The sequence below is a fragment of the Trichechus manatus genome, unplaced genomic scaffold (genome assembly GCF_000243295.1).
Source record: "Trichechus manatus latirostris isolate Lorelei unplaced genomic scaffold, TriManLat1.0 scaffold00030, whole genome shotgun sequence".
NCBI lineage: Eukaryota > Metazoa > Chordata > Mammalia > Sirenia > Trichechidae > Trichechus > Trichechus manatus.
The window spans coordinates 4,710,736-4,732,157 of NW_004443966.1; the positions used below are offsets into that span (position 1 = coordinate 4,710,736).

Below are 21,422 nucleotides of genomic sequence, written 5' to 3' on the forward strand. Positions count from 1 at the left end.
TCCAGTGTCCCATATAGATCAGCAGGCACTGTCGTCCCTCAGACATCAGCCTCCCACACTGCATTGTATAGAATAGTCCATCCTCTCATTCGGTCTCACACTGAGAGAGTTCCTTCTTTCTAATTGTTGGGACTGTGCTTTGGACAGATTTATTCCCAGTGCTCTCAATTCTAAACAGCCATTCATAGACAGGTGTCTGAAATATAGCTCAGTCATAAGTTGAAGTCTGCCTGAAATTTCTTTTACTTTCTGCTACACAAAATTTAGTTTTTATTAGAAAGCTCTAATGAATGTTATTGTTTACAAAAATTATGACATGGAAAGAGAAGAGATTGGGGGCAGATATTAAAAATCATGGTTAGTATTTATTAAGTGATTAGTATGTGTAAAGTGTACAAAGTGCTTTATATGCATGGTCTCAGTTCATCTTAACAAGTGTTCTATGAAGAAGGTTCTGTTACTTTCCAGTTTTACAGATGAGGATATGGAGAGTGGTTCAGTACCTTATCCATGGCCATGCTATCAGTGGTGAAACCAGGACTGTTGTCCGGGCACTCTGACTCTACAATCCGTACTGTGCCGGAGAAGTGCCATTTGTCACACTGTTCTAACAGCCTGTGAAAATGTGTCTGGGTGTAGCAGAGGGACCTTGACTTCCTTTTACTCTTTTCTTTGTGATCAGAAAACTTATATAATAGTTACCCAAAAAATTGTGTAAATCACTCAAGTTACTGGAATATGCATTTATGTGTTGAGTTTTTTTTTAATGCGGTAACCATATTTTAGTAACGTTTCAGTTTGGTGTTGCAACTTAGCTTTACAAAACCTTTCTTTACTGTATATTTTTAGAGATTTTTATATTTTTAAGTTCGCTTATTCTAATAATTATTATAAAATGTCAGCTTGGATTAAAATACAACCTCTTACCTAATTTGCTTTTGAATTGGTAAGTAAATGTTTTGTATTTTGCAGAGCCTACTGTAGTACCAACCACTTCTTCTAGAATGGAATCACAAACTACAAGCGCTTCCATGAACAATTCAAATCCATCTACCTCTGAGCAGACCTCTGATACTGCTTCAGCTGTCACCAGTAGCCAGCCTTCCACAGTGTCAGAGACTTCAGCTCCTATTACAAGCAATACTACCACTGGTACTTCTATAGGAGGTATGTGAAAAAACAAGGGAGTGGGCCACTTTTTGTCATTACCTTTGTTAGGAGAAGTGTTCTGGATGTTTTAAGTTGAAGATTTTAGAGACATTAGCAAGAGCATATTCTTAGAATAAATTTCATATGCGAACTGCGTGGTCTTACTGGAATTAGACTGTGATTTCATGTTTCATTCTGTGCTGTGCGTGACCAAAGTATTACAGCTCAGCTATGAGGGATTGGAGTTTTAAAAACTAAAACTGTTTTTAGGTCAAGAGTTAAATGGTACAAGTCAGAATCGACTCGATGGTAGCTGGTTGTAATCTGGCAGTGGTGTGCAGAATAGATTGTAATAGGTAGGAAAAAAATGAATTAAATGGCAATTTAAACCTGTTAAATGAAAAAGGAAAAATTGGTGAATGGTCAAAATCGAGTTGAACTGCTTTGAATGTATAATGCCTTCTTTTGTTTTTCCTTGGTCACAGTGTTTAACTGGAAGATATTTTTAAAGCCACCTAGTGTAGTCTTCTACACCACAGGCAGAAGGACATCTACCTTCTGTGATAAACAGACACAGATTTATTTAAGTTGCATAGAGTTTTACCCAATGGTAGGCCTTCCTCATGGGGAAAAACTCTTCCTTTACATCTTAAACCCTGCTACAATCCAGGCCTATTTCTTTGATTTGGGTTTTAGTGGAAATAGGATACTGTTCGCTCTTCCAGATACTTTGTCAACTAGTTGAAGACAACTTTCAGTTTCTTCTCAAAGCTGATTTTTTTCTTAATGGAATCATATTTATTTTGCTCCTTTATTAAATTGACCTGTTTTCTATTCTTTTTTAATTCGTACTGAATATTGAGGCCTATTTAATAAGTCAGAAAAGTCTGAACATGACAGAAGGATTGTTCCCTGACTTTGGTTGACCTTACTCATTCTAGTACATCTAAGTTTTATAAGCCTGTTTTAAAATATTGTATACATTACTTAAGATGTTTCCCTTCTCAGGTACTTGAACTTCTTGTGTATAATGGCATTAACTTTGATTCTTCTTTATTGCCTTGTTGATCACCAAAGTCTCTTTCATGTGATAAACTGATTCTAACCCAGTGTTCTGTGCAATATGAACCGTCAGTGATTTATTAAAAGGTTATCACTGGCCTTCGCACAGATGTTTGTGTGATTCTGGCCTCTGTACAGTAGAGTTTCAGGTTAGATTATTTAAATTTGTAGTGACTGATAGCTGAGAAAGAATAGAGAAGAACCATCAAGCAGTGATGCCTTTGGTGTGACAGTTCTAGTTCCTTAACTTGAAGATTGCTTTTCTGGAGCAGTAATAACCTTCTTGAAGAGCTTAAGTGAGAAGTACTGTCAGCTTTCAGAATGTAGCCCTGTTCTAACCTTTTTCATTCTTAGTCTGTACAGTTTTCTATACTCTGCATTTTTGGTGGCTTTGTGGAGACTACTATCAACACAGGTGGCAGAAACAGAGATCCAGAAATAATCTCCTTAGGAGCTAGATTTTGTCTCACTTAAGCTAGTTGGTTTCTCACTGCAGTTCTCTCTTTCCTAACTCTCTTCTGTCGCTGTGTTAGAGTCTGCAGGTGTTTACGTGTCTCCCACCCTGTATCCCACGCCCCATCACACACAAACAAAACGTAATAGGTATCATTTATCTTGTCCACATTTATTTCTTGATATATGATTTTAAGAAGAAATTTTTAAAAAGTAAGGAAAAGAAGGTGGGTCAGTAATTTTTTCTGGCAAAGATAATTCACAGAATTTAATAACTATTGCTTCTTATGTTGCTTTTGTAATAAAAAATATGGACTCATATAGTTACTCTTTTGTTTCCTGTACCTTCCAGTGGAAGGGAAAAAGGTAATAAGCTCTGCATCCGGTACTTAGGATCTGCTTCAGGTAACCTATCTGCGGGCCTCCCTAAGGGCCCTAGAAGATGATGCCAGAACAATGGGAGGGAGCTCTCTGGAAGCCACATCAGAGCCTACCCTTCTCTTCCTCTTTTCTTTTTTTTTTTAAAATTAAAAAAAATTTTTTTTTGAGTAAGTAATCTATTTCCATGTTTTAAAAATCATAATGGCATAAAAGGGTGTCCACTGAGAAGTCTCGTTCTCACCTCTGTTCCCGGCCCATCCCATTCCTCCCACCCATAAGGTAACCCTTTTTTGTTGTTTTTTTTTTGCTTTAGTTTCAGTATTTATGCAAATATTCATAAATATCAGTTAGTATTGCTGCAGAACAAACCATTCTAAAACCTAATGTCTTAAATTCATTATTTCTCAAACAATTCTCTGTGTTGGCTGAGTGGTACCTCTGCTGGTTACACCTGGGCACGCATGCAGCTGTGCTGAGTTGAAGGGTCGACTGAGTGCTGAGTTTGACTGGGACAGTGCAGGCAGCTGAGCCCCTGTCTCCTCAAGAAGGCTAGGCTGAGCTTCCTCACAAGCTGGCAGCAGTGTCCCAAGAGGGCCAGCCCCAGTGTACAAGAGCTTATCAAGCCTCTGCTTATGTTGAGTTTATGTCAGATAAGCCAGAGCAAGTCACGAAGCCAGGCCCAGAGTCAGTGTGAAAGAGGGTCCCATGAGGGCATGCGTACCAGAACACAGGATTCATTGGGGGCCGTTAGTGCAACAGTCTGTCCCATTTTTACATATTTTTATTTTCCTCCCTTTGGTACCCAAAATATAGTGTCCTATACATGCTGTTTTGTACCTCACTTTTTTTTTTGACTTAACAGTATAGCTTAGATGTCTTTCATTTTGATACATAGTTTTCTCATTCTGTAAAGACAGAATGAAAAATAGTATTCAGTATCACAGAATGAGAAATTGCTATAAAATGAGAAATAGTATAAGGAAATCAGAGAAATAGTATTTCATCGCGTGGATGAACTGTGTTTAATCAGGCCCTCATTGATGGATGCTCAGGTGATTTCCAGTCTCGCTTCTGCGAACACTCCAGTGAATAACCCAAAAACACTTTCTCATCAGTAGCCTTACTGCTCAGTCCTTTTATTTTTATATGAGGGCATAAAAACTACAAAAAATTAAACCTCAAATTCAACGTTTGATGTTCTATAGATGTTGCGAGATCTAATAAGGAGTGCATTTCTCTCTTTGCCACCTGTCTGTATGATCCCATTCACATTTTTTTTAGCTGCTGTCTAGGTGAAGATTGGAGAGTAGGCTCTGAAGTGTTGCTATAGTTTTCAAACCTTCTTAAGCGATTTCGCTGAAAATTGAGTCACTAATTTTCACATACTTTATTTCTCTCCACAGCAAGTTGGAATAAACATTTCTAAGAGTGTCTTATTACATATCATGCTTAGAGATTTTCTTCAATAATTTTTATTTTTAATCAAGTACTTTCCATCTTGGCTCACATATTAGGGACAAACCAGCCCCACATAGTCTGGCCCATAGAGTTATGTAGCCTTACCCTTACCAGATTTTATGTAACATATTTTGAGATCATCACAAAGCTTTTTTTTTAATTATTATTTTTTGATAAGACCCTTGTTCACTCCAAATCAAATTTAATTGCACCTTTATTACAGTCCTTAACGGCCCTCTTTTGATATTACTCTTAGTTACACTGATGACCACCTTTGGGATAGATTTGCTCATGGTATATTTCTCTAGACCCAGGAGAACCTTGTTCCAACCCAAATTGTTCCCCTGTATAACGTGATAGAAGTGTGTACAAGTTGTCAGACTACATTACAGGCATTCAGTTCTGTTGGCTTCACTTCCTTCCTAGACCCTATACAACATCAGTTCAGCTGTTTTTCCCACATCCATCCTTACTTTGTACCTTCTTGCATATTTCCAACCTTGAATCACTCAAGCCATCCAGCTTCTCTGCTCTTATCCATATTCATAAATTGTGCTGGTAAAAATCATAACTAAGCAGATTGGTGCCTCCATGAATTTATGGTATCTATTCTTGGGCTTTGGTAGTAAGTATATATCTCTGTACATTATCTCTCTCTCTTAGCTCCCTTTTATTCCCTTCCATGGCTATCCCAAAGCTCTCTGCTTTTCCTCAAGTCTTCCATCTCTCAAAGGGAAATAAATAAATAAAGGTTCTTAAGCATGAGCTCCCTTAGCTTCCAACCTCTCCATAAAAACGTATATATCCACACCTGTCCTTCTCTCCTAATTCTTCCTAACTCCTTCCTGTCCTTTCCAGTCCCTTCCAGTCTGTCTATGCTTCATCTCTCACCTCTTCTCATATCTTTGACCTTATTTTAACAGTATCTTCCCTGTGTCTTCAAGCATCTCCACTGTTTCCAGTCCCTTAGTGCGTGCGTATCTGCAGTTGTGCTGTCTGTGTGTGCTTCAGTGAATCTTCTTCACCCTAAACTTTTCCCTTGTTTCTGGCTCCTTTCAAAATGAACAAACATGATATGAAAAAAAATCTGCCAACAATTTTCACAGCTTGATTTCTTCCCAGGGCTCTATTCTCACCAGCCCATCTTATATCTGCAGGTGTTTTTAGCTACTACCACTGCCCTAGTGGTGCAGTGGTTAAAGTACTCAGCTGCTAACCACAAGGTTGGCAGTTTGAACCCACCAGGTGCTCCACGGGAGAAAGATGTGGCAGTTTGCTTCCGTAAAGATTAACAGCCTTGGAAGGCCTATGAGGCAGTTCTCTGGGTCAGAATTGACTTGACGGCATTGGGTTTTACCACTATGCTGATGACTCTCCATTCTGTGTCTTGATCACTTTGCTTGTTTTAAATCTTCATATGCAACATCTCCCCTGGACCGATGGCGCAAACAACTCATCATATGCATGACCTCTCCGTGTGCTCCTTGATCTTTGCATACATCATATCTTGTATATTCAACTTTTTCATTGATTTATTAATTGCCCGCTGTGTGTCAGGTGCTATTCTGGGCACTGGGAACAAAACAGCTAAGTTCTCTGCCCTAACAGAGCTTGCATTCTAGTGCAGAATCATAGCCAACGTTTCTTGACCTTGTAATACAGGTCAGTGCTTTGTATTTACTCTGGTTTTTGTAGTTATCTGTGAGGCGGGTTCTGTTAACTCTTCTCATTTTAGAGAGAAAGTGACTTGCCCAAGGTTGTATACTGCTGTAGCCAGAATTTAAACCTAGGCAGTCTGGCTTGAAGCCTGTACTCTTCTTCCATGCGAGGATTTCTCAACTTCAGCACTAGTGAATTTTCAGGCTAGATAATTTGTTGTTTGTTGTAGGGGGCTATCCTGTGCCTTGCAGGATATGTAGCAACATCCCTGTCCTCTACCCACTAAATGGTAGTAGCACCCCCTCTTTTCCAGCTGTGACAACCAAAAATGTCTCCAGACACTGCCAGTGGTTCCCTGGGGCAGCATCACTTTATGCGGTAGTGGAACCCAGTAGTACTTCTGTCGTTCTGCTTGATTCATATTCTAAATTGTCTCCATGCTTGGTGATGAGTTCCTTGAGGGCCAAAGATGAAATCTTTCTCTTCCTGGCACCTAGCCACAAAGTGAAAAAACGTGTAGACGCCTGCATGCCTTACTCCCGTACGAGGTTAACTTAAATTTAGCAAGCGCTTACAGAGCCACCTACATTTTGTGGGCACGCTTCTAGTTGCTAGGAGTAAAACAACAAAGCCAGACAATACCAAGTTATTTTAAAGGCCAGGACTTTAATTTTCACCACTGTATTTTTTCTGTTGCCTTTTGTAGGTCCTTTACTATGCCATGCCATTATGTTTGCTGCTGTTGTTAGGTGCCGTCCAGTCAGTTCCGACTCGTGGCAACCCCATGCACAACCGAACGATCTCCGTAATCGTCCTGGTATTTACAGTGGTAGCACTTGAACCAGCTTCATGTCACTGGGCCATGGCATTAATTTCTCCTGGTGCAGTTTTGTGACTATCCTATTCTTAGTGGTCCCTCTCTGGGCTAAATTTTAATAAAAAGGAGAGCATTTTATTTAGTTAATCGAATATCTTTGTGTCTTTTAATTTATGGTAGTTTTCTTGGATTAGTAGCTTTTTAAAGAGAGGCAGTTGATCACTGCTGACCTAGATGGAATGAGGAATCATCTTGTAAGATTGTTTTTTCTTTGGGACGTTAGTTTGTCTGACCAACAAAGAGAGAGCTTTGGGACTGTAGGAAATGAAATTATTTAATTGCAAGCAAAGGTGATACCTGAGGAAGCAGAGCTACAAAGACAGTCTTCTTTTTGAAGGCACACTGTTAATAATCTGACTCCTTAATTACGTGCTTAGCTTTAAATAGGTTGTACTGGTTATGCTTCCTCTTCTGTTAGTCTGATTTTCTAACAGACGGCATTCAGAGACAAGGAGGCATGTTCTTTCTGGACAAGGGAGTGTCATCTCTCTCACTTCGGCCACGTCGCTAGCAGTCCACAGATAACTTGCTCTGGTTACAAGCCCATCTCCTGAATCACACATAATCTTCATATAACTTGATGTATAATAGTAGAAGCCTTCAGAGGTAGAAGGAACTGTGAAGGTCATTTGAAACACCCATTAAATGGGTTTTGTGTCCCAGATGTTTTCACCCTTTTTTCTGAACTAACACAATAAATGACATTCCTGTGTACAACATGAGAGCTGAAAGAAAACCCTGCAGATGTGACAGGAGGTAAAGCTACTCTAATAATGGGTAAGTGCTACAGACGGTACAGCTGTGGGTAGTGGTTACTGAACGTTGGGTTCAGCGTAGCAGAGTTAGGCGGTGGAGCTTGGCGGTCCCTGCTGTGCCCTGCCATGTCTGTAGGACAGCTGTAACCCTGTCCCCGCCCAGATTATCCAACACATTTGGAACACGAGTTAATGAAAGTGATGTAGGTAGAGAACTAACTTTGAATCTGTAGTAATTTAGCAGTTTAAAGAGTAAGTATTCCCCTCACTATGTTTTTTTGTTACAAATTACTTGCAACATTTAACCTCTGAACTGAGGCTGACAAGGTAGTACTAATCTCCAGAGGTGAGCAGAAAATCTGTTGGGGTGAAGGGAGAAAATATGAGCATTTAAGTTCTTACTGTTGTTTTATTGTCAATTTCATTTCTAATTTTAGTGAATGATAAATTTCAACTAGAGGTTAGTGAAAATTTGTAATTTTTTTCTATCCAAGTTCACAGACTCCGGAATTCTAGTTCCCCTGGTTAAGAACCCCTACGAAAGGATTCGGGAGATTAGCCCACATAGGCTGAACTAGGAACTTGGAAAACACAGATAAGGGAAGATTTACAGTAGAGATACTACGTAGCAGGATTTAGATCACAGACCTTACGCAGAAATTTAGCAGTGGGATGGTAGAACATGTATGGAAGGGCAGAGTCAAGTGAGTTACAGGGAAATTTGCTGGAACCCTATCAACCATAGCCTGAAGCATCCCCACTCATATGCATTTGTGTGAGCTTTTAAATTCACTTTATTGTTTAAGCCAGTTTGGGTTGGATTTTATATTACTTCTAAGTAACCAGAAGATTCTTGACTGTACATTGGCCCAGAAGAGATTAGCTAGATATCGTGAACCAAATAGAAGCAAGATACATACCTGGTGTTGCCTGCTCTAGAAACAGACCAGAAAAGGGGTGCTCCAGAATCCTAAGGTTTCTGAGGGGGTACCCTAGGTGCTACTGTGAGGGTGTCAAGGACAGAGCCCTGAGCTGTCTCCACTCTTACAATTTAACTAGAAGTCTCTATTTTTACCTGTTTGCATAGTTTTCATGTAATCATTTGAGGAAAAGGCTCTGCTTCTTAAATGAGTTTCAAACACTGGAGTAGATAGACCCTTTTGGGGATACTTCTCCAGTTCTTGATGCAGGGAAGGACATGTCTTGAAAATAACTCCGGGCATGTGGCAGAGAGCATAATCAGGACTCGGATGTTATCTTTTCTAAAAATGACACCCAAGGCAATGATTACACCCGTTTTCTAGGTAAGGAAGAGGTTAAATTACTAAGGTTAGCACTGCTAAGGCTCCGTATTTAGAACCCAGGTCCTTCTTAGTCCATGCTTTTCCCACCAGGTGACACTGAGTCATTAGATTATTATAAATCACACTTTTTCCCCCCAAATATCAGAGTCTTATCATTTCTTATATTCCATTGGTTCTAACTTTAGAGGCCAGAGGAAAGGAAAAGATGTCGGAGGCTAGTGAGACCTAGCCAGATAGGTTCTGAGTTTGAGTGGTTATGCCTTAAGAAGGTGAGATTTTAAGAGTTACATAACAGACTGCATTATGTAGGAATAATTTATGGTATTGGAGGTAAATGGAACTCAGGATAAGACCCTTTGCTTTGTATCATATAATGGAAGGACTCACATGTTATTTTAGAATTTTTTTAACACAGTTTTACTGGTAACTACTCATTTGTTACGACCTAGGAAAAGATCAGGTAACTAATCATTTGCTGTGACCTATGACTAGTTATTTGTCGTTACCATATCTACATTGTGGTAAATATGAGCTTCTTGAAGAACTTTGACTTTCAGGATAATCCCGGTAAAGACCAGTGTCCAGAATTACACTGTATGCTGAGAATGTGGCACTGAGAACCAATTTTATTTACAGAGATTTGAATTTCTTAAATCTTTCTTAACTGTTTATTTACTTATTTCCCCATAGCACCTGTTTTTGTACAGTGATATTTGATAAATTGTTCTGTGCCTTTTTTCCTGCTCTCAGATGACTCAAGGAGAAGCGTGTCGAGCGCGGTAGCGGAAACTGGCCCCCCTGCGATGCCGCGGCTGCCTTCCTGCTGTCCCCAGCACTCGCCGTGTGGAGGACCCTCCCAGAGCCACCATGCACTAGCACATCCACACACCAGCTGCTTTCAGCAGCACGGCCACCACTTTCAGCCCCACCACCACCACCACCACCATCCTGCTCACCCAGCTGTCCCGGTTTCTCCTTCCTTCAGCGACCCTGCTTGCCTTGTGGACAGACCTCCACAAGTGCAAGCACCTTGTGGAGCAAATAGTAGTTCTGGTAGCAGCTACCATGACCAGGTGTGTGGAACTTAATGGGCTTTTTTTAATTGTAGTGGTTTCAGGGGAAAAAAAGGAATGATAAGTTTTACATATTTTATAAATCATATTCTGACTGCTCATGTGATAATAGCCTAGTTTAGTGGTCTTCTGTGATTTTTAAAAAAAAATTTCCTAGGATTTTCAGATGGTCTCAGTTGCAGCTAGTTGAGGGGATCAGAGAGCTGGAAAATCAGAAGTGCTCCTTAAGCAGAAAACTACAGTTTTTATTTTAGAGTGGTTTTTGATATTTTTAGTCAAATACAGGTCAGTCTGATCTTTGGGATTTTATTTCAAACATAGTGATGAAGCCATAATGTCAGCCTCATCATGAGAAATTAGAAAATTCTCCCAGTTTTTTCCTTTCTACCCTTTAGAGTGCTGTGTTACCTCTCCTCAGCTAGAAATAGACAGCTTTCTCAGCTGCAAAACCTGTGTCATAGTTTCTAAGGAGCGGATGAGGTTTTTAATTTGGCATCAAAGAATTTCTTTGCCTACCAAACAGAGAACTGAAATGTCCGCAAAAATTAAGTAAAAAAAACCAAACCAGTTGCCATTGATTCTGACTCATGACGATCCCACGTGTGTCAGTAGAACTGTGCTCCATCGGGTTTTCAGTGGTTGCTTTTTTTGGAAGTAAGTCACCAGGCCTTTCTTTTGAGGCACCTCTGGGTGGACTCAAACCACCACCAACCTTTTGTTTAGCAGCCAAACACGTCAACTGTTTGTACCACCCAGGGACTCTAAAGTAAGGTAGTTTATATTAGTTGTTATAATATTATTATAACTATTATATTATTATTATTAGCTTGAGATATGCAGTAATATTAGTGTTGGTGTTCATATGAAGTAAATGAAATTGGCTGTAATACGCTGTTTTAACTTTCTCTGTGTCATTTCTGTGTATAATTGATATAAACCTGCGTACTGCATGCTTTAAAAACCACAAAAGGTAATATCAGGAAGAAATTGTAGCTTCGACATATAATATACTAGGAAAACTTTAAAACCAGAAAGAAAACACAGAGCAACTGTGTTTCTGTATCTCCGGACCTCCTCTAAAGTACCTGCTTCGTCCTTTCTTTTTTTTTTCTTTTTAAAATTTTGATGGGTGTCTCCTCTAGGCTTGACACGTTAAAAATAACTAAGAAGAAGGGGTAGTCCCTTAAAAAAGTAGCTGGTATCGAGAGAAAATTTGAGAGGATTTAATAAGAAAATACTATTAAAGATAAGACTTTACATATCATTTTAGTTCTGGTAACAGTTCTCAGCTTTAAAATCTTCTGGTTGTCTGGACCTGGTCTATTGCTGGGGAATGGGGAAGCATCAGGAAGAACTTTTCAGTGGACTGAATGAAAGGACTGCTTAAAAATAAAAGTTCCTTTTACTAAAAATGTGGGCTGAATAAAGGGGACTTGTAAGTACAGTAAGAAAATGGTGAGGAAGTGGGTCTGCCTGCTTCTCCCACGTTCCTTCACGAGCTGCCAGAAAGTAGTGTGGGCTTTCCGTGCGAGGGCTGTTGTGTTGTTGCTGAACTAGTACAGTAGTGCAGCACAGTTGTGTGTGCAGCATTTCTTTCAGCCTTCGTTAACTGCGTACGTGTAGAGTCTCTTCTGCAGTGCTGTCAGTGTCAGACAGGTGTAAGCTATTCACCTACCTTAAATCGAGGTAGTTGAACTACAGACAAAACTTCGGGGCAGTCAGCAGCATCCCAGGCATTCAGTGGTGGTAATGGGTAAGAAGGAGAAGACGCGAACAGTTTGCTACTCACATAGACATTTGGAGGACTCTGAAATTAGCCTCATGCTCATGAGATAACCTCATATAGTCTCCATTTGAGACCTGTTTGGGCATGGCAGAAAGTTGTGGAATGGGAAAAGAAAATAACTGATCTGAAGCTTTGGGACTGTGTAGATGTCTTATGATGACTGAGCACCAGATTGTGGATAGGCAAAGAAAGATTGCGGAGGATTAGGCCCACAGAGAGGTTGCGGTGGTCACTTGACTCTGTAGCCCTGATTGTTCCTTAGAGGTTAAAAGAGTATCTGCAATTAGTATTAGGCATCATTTCTGATCTGTGTAGACTGATAGCATTCTCCGTCTCAATCTTGCCGTTGCTTCTTTTTTTTCCTTCTAGAATAGGAATTGAAAGAATTGTTGGGATTGTGAAGAAGAGGGTTCTCATATATGTAGTCCGCACTGTTTTCTTCCTTTTCTTTTTACTCTTTACTTTTCACTTGACCCTTGCTTCCTTCTGGGAGGCCTTTGACCCTACTTTACGTGCTCTCTAGGAGTGTTCTTCATCATTGATCGGAAAAGAAGAGAGAAGGAAACTTGCTTACTTTATAGGATGTTGATAACTCTAGTCCGTTCGCCAATTTTTAGCCTAAATAGCAGGAAAAGAACTGTCCATAAATATAAATTCACAGCCTTACAGTAATATTCCTAAACTCTATTTACCTGAATTGAGGGCATACATTGTATTTACCAACTCAGAATAAGAGTTTAGACGTTTACTGAATTGATGGTAAGCTGTAATACAGGAGAAAGGAGCTCTTCCTTCCCCCTCACTAAGCCTCTGCTGCTGTACTGTCATCCTTCTTGACTTCTAGCATCCAGTGATCCTTCTGTTTATATTATCCCCTGAGCCCAGGAAAAGCACAAAGACTGCTGTGACCTGGGGCTCTGGCAGATGGGTTCATTATTCCAGCTTTCTCCATCTTCTTGCCCTCAGCTTTCAGTGCGAATAATGCCTGCATGTGCTTCTGTAGATGTCATCAAATCTTTGTCTTTAATCACATTTTGAAAAGCACAGCTATACTGAATACTAGACCAGTGGGCTTATACTTAAATTACTCAAGAAGACAAGGAAGCAGTTCTGTTTCTGTAGTCTGCTATGGAATAGAAGATAAAACTATTTCACTTAGAACTTTTCACATTGCTCTTGGGAAAAAAAATAACCAAAACTACTGATGAGTAGAGATAGAGCCTAGACTGTTTAGTAAATGGGCCTTTCCTAAAATCATATTCCTCATAAAAGTAATCAGTGGTTTAATTTTTTTTTTTTTAAAGTGAAAATGTTTTAAAGCAAAACTAGGTCATGATTTAGCCTGTCCCTTGAATTATCTTACACCCTTTGTTATCTTGGATAATGTAGACTTGTTTGCGCTACGAAGCGTTTTAATTGAATGCTTGCTGTATACAGTTTAGAAACTTGGGACAGACCAGTTTTTCTGAGATCCTTAATGTTCTCAGTGTGTGATTATATATATAATGGAGTCCTAAATTACAAATCAAAATTTTGGGGTAAAAGAATATGCACATACAATTTTAAATTTTCTTTTGTAAGATCTAGATGATTTAAGAGAAATAGACCTTAAAGTAATATATTAATTAAAATTTTGCTCTTCTTGTGGTATCATCTTATTCTTGATTTTTAAAAATTGAGTTTAAATTTTAAGTATAAAACCACTATAATTTTCTCAATCTGAGATACATACAAGTATTTTCTTGGTGCTCAGTAGATAGTCAAACGCTAAGAATTTTACCATTTTCAGTTTTTAAATCAAAGATTCTGTTTTTCTAGGTTACATTAGAGTACTTTTATAACGCAACATGAGATCATGTTTTGACCACACTTGAGAAAGGTAAACATAGCTCCTCTTTCTACAGCAGGCGTTGCCAGTGGACCTGAGCAGCAGTGGTATCAGAAGTCATGGAAGCAGTGGTTTTCACGGAGCATCTGCGTTTGACCCCTGCTGCCCTGTTTCTTCTTCCCGAGCTGCAATCTTTAGCCATCAGGCTGCTGCCGCCGCCCCGAGTCAACCATTATCAATAGACAGCTATGGATCGAGCATGGTTGCGCAGCCCCAGCCCCAGCCCCCTCCACAAGCCTCGCTCTCATCATGTCGACATTATATGCCACCTCCTTGTAAGTATAAGTTTAACAGGCAGAGAACCTAGAGGCATATAAATGAAACTGCACATTCCTACATGAAGTAACCTTTCATTAATCCTAATTCATAAGTTTTTAGTATTTGGCTTAAGAGTGGGGTGTATTTTTCCCATTTTGTCATGGATTGAGTTGTGTCCCCCCAAAATGTGTGTCAGTTTGGCTAGGCCATGATTCCCAGTATTATGTGATTGTCCATCATTTTGTCATCTGATGTAATTTTCCTGTGTGTTTTTAATCTTACCTCTATGATCTTAATGAGGCAGGCTTAGAGGCAGTTATGTTAATGAGGCAGGACTCAATCTACAAGATTAGGTTTTGTCTTAAGTCAGTCTCTTTTGAGATATAAAGGAGAGATGCAAGCAGACAGGGGACCTCATACCACTAAGAAACAAGAGCCAGGAGAATAGCGCGGCCTTTGGACCCAGGTCCCTGTGCCGAGTAACTCCTCACCCAGGGAAGATTGATGACAATGATGTTCCCCCAGAGCCGACAGAAAGAGCCTTCCCCGGGAGCTGGCACCCTGAATTTGGACTCCTGGCCTCCTAGACTGTGAGAGAATAAATTTCTCTTTGTTAAAGCCGTCTACTTGTGGTATTTCTATTAGAGCAGCACTAGATAACTAAGACACATTTCATCTGCTCTTTACCCCATGTCCCCAAAACAATCAGTTTCCTAAGATAAAAAGGGCAGATGTTGCTTAAAGGGCTAGAAAAACAAAAAGTGTTACGTTTTATCAGTTTTACATCTTAGCATTTACACTTTTATATCTCTGAAATTGAGGTACATTGCATAGCAGTTTAGATTCCTATAAAAGGAGGTTTGAAGGAATTTAGATTTATCCTTTAGGAGTAACTGAAGAAATTTGAAAGTTTAATGGTTGTTACTTACGCATAGTAAAGTGAGTTTTGTCTAAGGATTATCACACTTAACTGAGACATAAGAGAGAATTTTTTTTTTCTTTAATGAATTTTTTTTTTTATTGTGCTTTAGATGGTTTACAGAGCAAATTAGTTTCTCATTAAACAACACACATACTGTTTTGTGACATTGGTTGCGAACCCCATGACGTGTCAACGCTCTCCCCTTTTCAACCATAGGTTCCTCATTTCCAGCCTTCCTGTCCCCTCCTGCCTTCTCATCCTTGCCCCTGGGCTGATGTGCCCATTTAGTCTCATTGTTTTATAGGCATGTCTAATCTTTGGCTGAAGGCAGAACCTCAGGAGTGACTTCAGTACTGAGTTAAAAGGATTTCCAGGGGCTTTGGAGTTTCTCCAGTCTCTGTCAGACCAGTAAGTCTGGTCTTTTTTTGTGAGTTAGGTTTTTGTTCTACATTTATGTCCATCTCTGTCCAGGACCCTCTATTGTGATCCTTGTCAGGGTAGTTGGTGGTGGTAGCCAGGCACCATCTAGTTGTGCTGGACTCAGTCTGGTGGAAGAAGAGAGAATTTCTTGACAGAAAGCTTTGCCAGTTGGAAATAAGTTATTATAGTCGTTTGGTCCAGGCAATTAAAATAGAACCAGGCATGGCTTTTCTAAAGAAATTTACATCCATTAGGTAGCAGAAGTACTGCTAAATAGCCTTATGCTGTGTAACATGGACTTACTACTTTGTTAAACATAATATAATAATCAAATGGAAACCTTTATTAAATACTTTAGTAATAAACACAAAAAATTCTAGGACTAAATGAGGAAGTTTCTAAGAAATTTATCTTGTATTCTGACTACAGGTGAAGTGTAACTTTTAATAATGTATCTTCTTAGATTTCTTCTTCCACTCCTGTAATTCTGTAAGTCTGGATCCTGTAGACATAGCTAGAAGCATCATAGAATTTGGACAGTGAAAACATTGTGATATATCATTTACCTTTTCAATAATATAACTTAAAATTTTAAGTGTAAGTTGGAAAACACGTTTTGTAACAGGAGTAGTTTTTTCAAAACCTTGACAAGTGGGAAAATTCTGTGTCTGAACACTGGTATAATGTATAGACTGTTTTGAAATACTTGTTAGTTTTCATCTTTAATTGATCATCTTTTGTTAGGAACTCATAATGTGTAGTTTCTTGCCCGCCCCTTAAAAATAATATACTGAAGTAGTTTGTGAGTCCATTCCTTTCTTAATGTCCTCAAGTTAGATTTAAATCTTTTTTTTTTTTTTTTCTTTTAATAATTATAAAAGTAATTCTTGTACATCCTAAAAATTTCATGCTGGTGCAAAATCATATAAGTCAACTTCTGCAGTCTGAAATTGATCAAACATGCAATCAGGATGCACTGATAATTACTGCTGATTGGAATTCAAAAGTTGGAAACAAAGAAGAAAGACCGGTAGTTGGAAAATATGGCCTTGGTGATAGAAACGATGCCACAGGTCGCATGATAGAATTTTGCAAGACCAACGACTTCTTTGTTGCAAATACCTTTTTCACTGACATAAACGGTGACGATACACATGGACCTCGCCAGATGGAATACACAGGAATCAAATTGACTACGTCTGTGGAAAGAGATGATGGAAAAGCTCAGTATCATCAGAACAAGGCCAGTGGCCGACTGCGGATCAGACCATCAGTTACTCATATGCAAGTTCAAGTTAAAACCGAAGAAAATTAAGACAAGTCTGTGAGAGCCAAAATATGACCTTCAGTATATCCCGCCTGAATTTAGAGACCGTCTCAAGAATAGATTTGATGCGTTTTGAACACTAATGATGAAAGACCAGACGAGTTGTGGAATGACATCAAGGACATCATACATGAAGAACGCAAGAGATCATTAAAAAGACAGGAGGGAAAGAGAAGACCTAAATGAATGTCAGAAGAGACTCTGAAACTTGCTCTTGAATGTCGAATATCTAAAGCAAGAGGAAAAAACGATGAAGTAAAAGAGCTGAACAGAAGATTTCAAAGGGTGACTCCAGAAGACAGAGTATTATGATGACATGTGCAAAGACCTGGAGATAGAAGACCAAAAGGGAAGAACACACTCAGCATTTCTCAAGCTGAAAGAACTGAAGAACAAATTCAAGCCTCCAGTTGCAATACTGAAGGATTCTATAGGGAAAATATTAAATGATGCAGGAAGCATCAAAAGAAGATGGAAGGAATACACAGAGCCACTATGCCAAAAAGAATTGGTCGACGTTCATCTGTTTCAGGAGGTAACATGATGAGCAATCGATGGTACTGAAGGAAGAAGTCCAAACTTCACTGAAGGCATTGGCGAAAAACAAGGCTCCAGGAATTGATGGAATACCAATAGAGATGTTTCTGCAAATGGAGGCAGCACTGGAAGTGCTCACTCATCTATGCCAAGAAATTTGGAAGACAGCTACCTGGCCAACCAACTAGAAGAGATCCATATTTACGCCTATTCCCAAGAAAGGTGATCCATCTGAATGCGAAATATCGAACAATATCATTAATATCACATGGAAGCAAAATTTTGCTGAAGATCATTCAAAAGCGGCTGCAGCAGTGTATCGACAGAACTTCTAGAAATTCAAGCCAGATTTAGAAGAGGACGTGGAACCAGGGATATCATAGCTGATGTCAGATGGATCCTACCTGAAAGCAGAGAATACCGGAAAGATGTTCACCTGTGTTTTATTGACTATGCAAAGCCATTCGACTGTGTGGATCATAACAAATTATGGATAACATTGCAAAAAATGGTAATTCCAGAACACTTAATTGTGCTCATGAGGAATCTGTACATGGATCAAGAGGCAGTCATTTGAACAGAACAAGGGGATACTGCATGGTTTAAAGTCAGGATGTATGTGTGTCAGGGTTGTATCCTTTCACCATACCTATTCAGTCTGTATGCTGAGCAGCATATAATCTGAGAAGCTGGAGTATATGAAGAGGAACAGAGCCTCAGGATTGGAGGAAGACTCATTAATAACCTGCGTTATGCAGATGACACCACCTTGCTTGCTACAAGTGAAGAGGACTTGAAGCACTTATTGATAAAGATCAAAGATCACAGCCTTCAGTATGGATTGCACCTCAACATAAAGAAAACAAAAATCCTCACAACTGGACCAGTAAGCAGCATCATGATAAACAGAGAAAAGATTGAGGTTGTCAAGGATTTCATTTTACTTGAATCCATAATCAACTCTCATGGAAGCAACAGTCAAGAAATCAGAAGACGCATTGCATTGGGCAAATCTGCTGCAAAAGACCTCTTTAAAGTGTTGAAAAGCAAAGATGTCACCTTGAGGACAAAGGTGCACCTGACCCAAGCCATGGTGTTTTCAATCGCCTCATATGCATGTGAAAGCTGGACGATGAATAAGAAGACCGAAGAAGAATTGATGTCTTTGAATTGTGGTGTTGGCGAAGAATATTGAATGCACCATGGACTGCCAAAAGAGTGAAGAAATCTGTCTTGGAAGAAGTACAACCAGAATGTTCCTTAGAAGCAAGGTTGGTGAGACTATGTTTTACATACTTCGGACATGTTATCAGGAGGGACCAGTCCCTGGAGAAGGACATCATGCATGATAAAGTAGAGGGTCAGGGAAAAAGAGGAAGACCCTCCACGAGATCGATTGACACAATGGCTGCAACAGTTGGCTCAAGCATGGCAGCAATTGTGAGGATGGCGCAGGACCGGGCAGTGTTTCATTCTGTTGTGCAGAGGGTTGCTATGAGTCAGAACCGACTCGACAGCACCTAACAACAACAATGACAACAAGAAGTCAAAGTCCCTTCTGCTCACATCTTACTCATCTTAGTATCTCAGAGATAGCAGCTATTTACAGGTTTTTATAAAACTTTTATAAATCTTTGTACACACATACAATATATCTTGAATTTTTTCCATATTAGCATATAAAAGTTTAGCTCATTGTGTTTTATACCCTCATAATACTTCATTGTATATAAATCATTCTCTGATGATGGACATTTAAATCATCGTTGGAGTCTATCTACAAGATTAGTTGCTGGGGGTGAAATTGCTGGGTCAAAGGATAAACTTTTCAAATAAATACTGTTAAATTTCGCTCCATGGGGATATACCAGTTTGTACTCCTCATTGGGGGCATATGAGACTGAAGGTAGGAAACTTACACTCCCCTGTATAGAGACATTTTGACCCATAACCCTGCTCTGGACTCCTTTTCTTAAGTGGAGGATATTTTTATTTATACGTAGTTTTCCCCTCTTCTCCTTTTTTTTTTAAAACCATCTCCAGTATGCTTTGATACACGTGTGAAACATCTCCCTTTTTTATCTGCATTTAACTGGAGAAGACAGTGTGGTGTAATAGACGGAGCATTGGCTTTGCATTTAGATAGATCTGAGTTGACCTCCCAGCTGTGACTAGCTTCGTGACTGTAGGCAAGTTATGTAATCTCTCTGGCACTCAGTTTTCTCACATTTAAAATGGAAATAATTCTTGTTGGTTAGAAATTGTGAAACTCTGACCCAGTGACTAGTTTGCGTTTACATGCATATGAGCAGTGGTAATGCAGCAAGAAATTGTATCCTTGCTTTGAGGAGTTTACGGTCTCATAGAAGTGACAGAACAACTGTACTTGAAATGCTGTCATTTAAAAGTTTTTCTGTCTTATTAATAAGATATAGTGACAAGATATATAAATAAGGCTACTTATGATGAAGTACTGTGATTGGTATACACTGTAAAACTAAGATTTTAGCAGCTTTTGGAATCGAATCATATTATTGCATCTGCAGGTGACACGTTGAACTTCTAGGAAACAAGATCAAGAACAATTTTCTTTTTTTTTACTGGTTGGTAAAAACACAGAGAAGGAGAAGGTCTATGGAGATGCAGAATATGGCACCCTTCTGCAGTGGTCAGCAGTCCTGTTAGATAAACAGTGAATTACAATGATGACTTGAAGAGTTAAATAAATTTATTCATTCTGAAACAAAACTTTAAACAATTTTAATATTTGTGAATATCTTACATACTAAATGATTATAAAAATAGAAAACTTGGAAGGAAACCTAGAAAAGCCACCAGTTTAAAACATAGTGACTTCTTTTTTATGACCTGGAAGTACTGGATTTTGTGACTTCTTGAAGAGTAAAGCACTGATTTAAAAACATAACTTTTACAAAAGTGGTTTAAAATTTTCTCACAACTTACCTTGAGTTTACTGAAAGCTTACTTCAAATATAGCCTAACAAGGCTTCCTTTGAAGATATAGTTGAGTTCATAGCTACGTGACTTTCACTCCTTCTGAATGGATCAAAAGAATTAAAAATTGAAGGAAATCCTTCCACAGTGCAACTAGAGAATGGCCAGAGCACCATCCCAGACTACCAAGATAATCTTCCAAAATAAAATGAAATTTGGACTGACATCCAAGGAGGAGACAAGTATTTTTTTTCCACGCATTAAGCCCATGCAGATCTCTGAGTAGACAGAGGGCCCTGTCAGCAGACCTTTACTTTGAAACATAATAATTTGGGATGACGATGGATAATTCAAGAAATGGGAAAATCGTCTTATTAAGGGCTTATTTCTATGGCAGGGTCCTAGCACTCCCTCTTCATCTCCTTGATGTAACACAGGAGAAAATGGCCTGGGGCCGGGAGAGAGGAAGCAGCAACAAAAGAAACTCATTCCAGTCTTGCTCAGAAGGCTAGCAAGTTCCTTTCCTGTCTGTAGCTTCCTATAACCAACAAATTATGAAAGAAATAAGATTTATATATATTTATAAGTAAGTAATTTATTTGACTACACACAAAAAAAACTTGTGTATGGCAAAAAAAATTAAAAGTTGGAAAAAAGGTTTATAGCTTACTCTGAAAAAGTTCTAATATAAACAGAGAATTCTTACAAATTAATGAAAACAAGGTGAATAACCCAGTAGGCTAAGAATATGAATAGATAGTTCTGAGAAGAAAATATATGAGTGGTCAATAAATGCATGATTTTTCTCAGATTGGCCTTTTGTAAAAAAAAAAAAATTGGTGATAGTATGGAGCTAATCAGGCACTGTCATATACTATTGAGATTATTAATTATGGTAACCTTTTGGGAAGGGTATTTTGTCAGCACATATCTGAGTTAATCTCTCAGACACCCAGAAACAGTTGCAGGATTTTATGCTCCCAGGACTGTCCGTAAGTAGTGTGTGTGCGCGCGTACACTCATTTATGCGCATGTGTGTTAGAGAGGGACAGGAAGGCGCACAGGTGGTGTCAGGCGGACAGAGGAAGGCGCGCGGGTGGTGTCAGGCGGACAGAGGAAGGCGCGCGGGTGGTGTCAGGCGGACAGAGGAAGGCGCGC

At 39.2% G+C, this 21,422-nt stretch overlaps 1 protein-coding gene across 2 annotated transcripts in view; it reads left to right on the forward strand.

Annotated features, from left to right (window-relative positions):
• RNF111 (ring finger protein 111) overlaps positions 1-21,422 on the forward strand; it is a 100,032-nt gene that overhangs the window by 64,926 nt on the left and 13,684 nt on the right. For both annotated transcript variants that reach the window (XM_004374782.2, XM_023729688.1), the window contains 3 exons: positions 973-1,167; positions 9,849-10,171; positions 13,862-14,120. In XM_004374782.2, the coding sequence (XP_004374839.1) occupies positions 973-1,167; positions 9,849-10,171; positions 13,862-14,120 (777 nt within the window). The remainder of the gene's footprint in view (positions 1-972; positions 1,168-9,848; positions 10,172-13,861; positions 14,121-21,422) is intronic.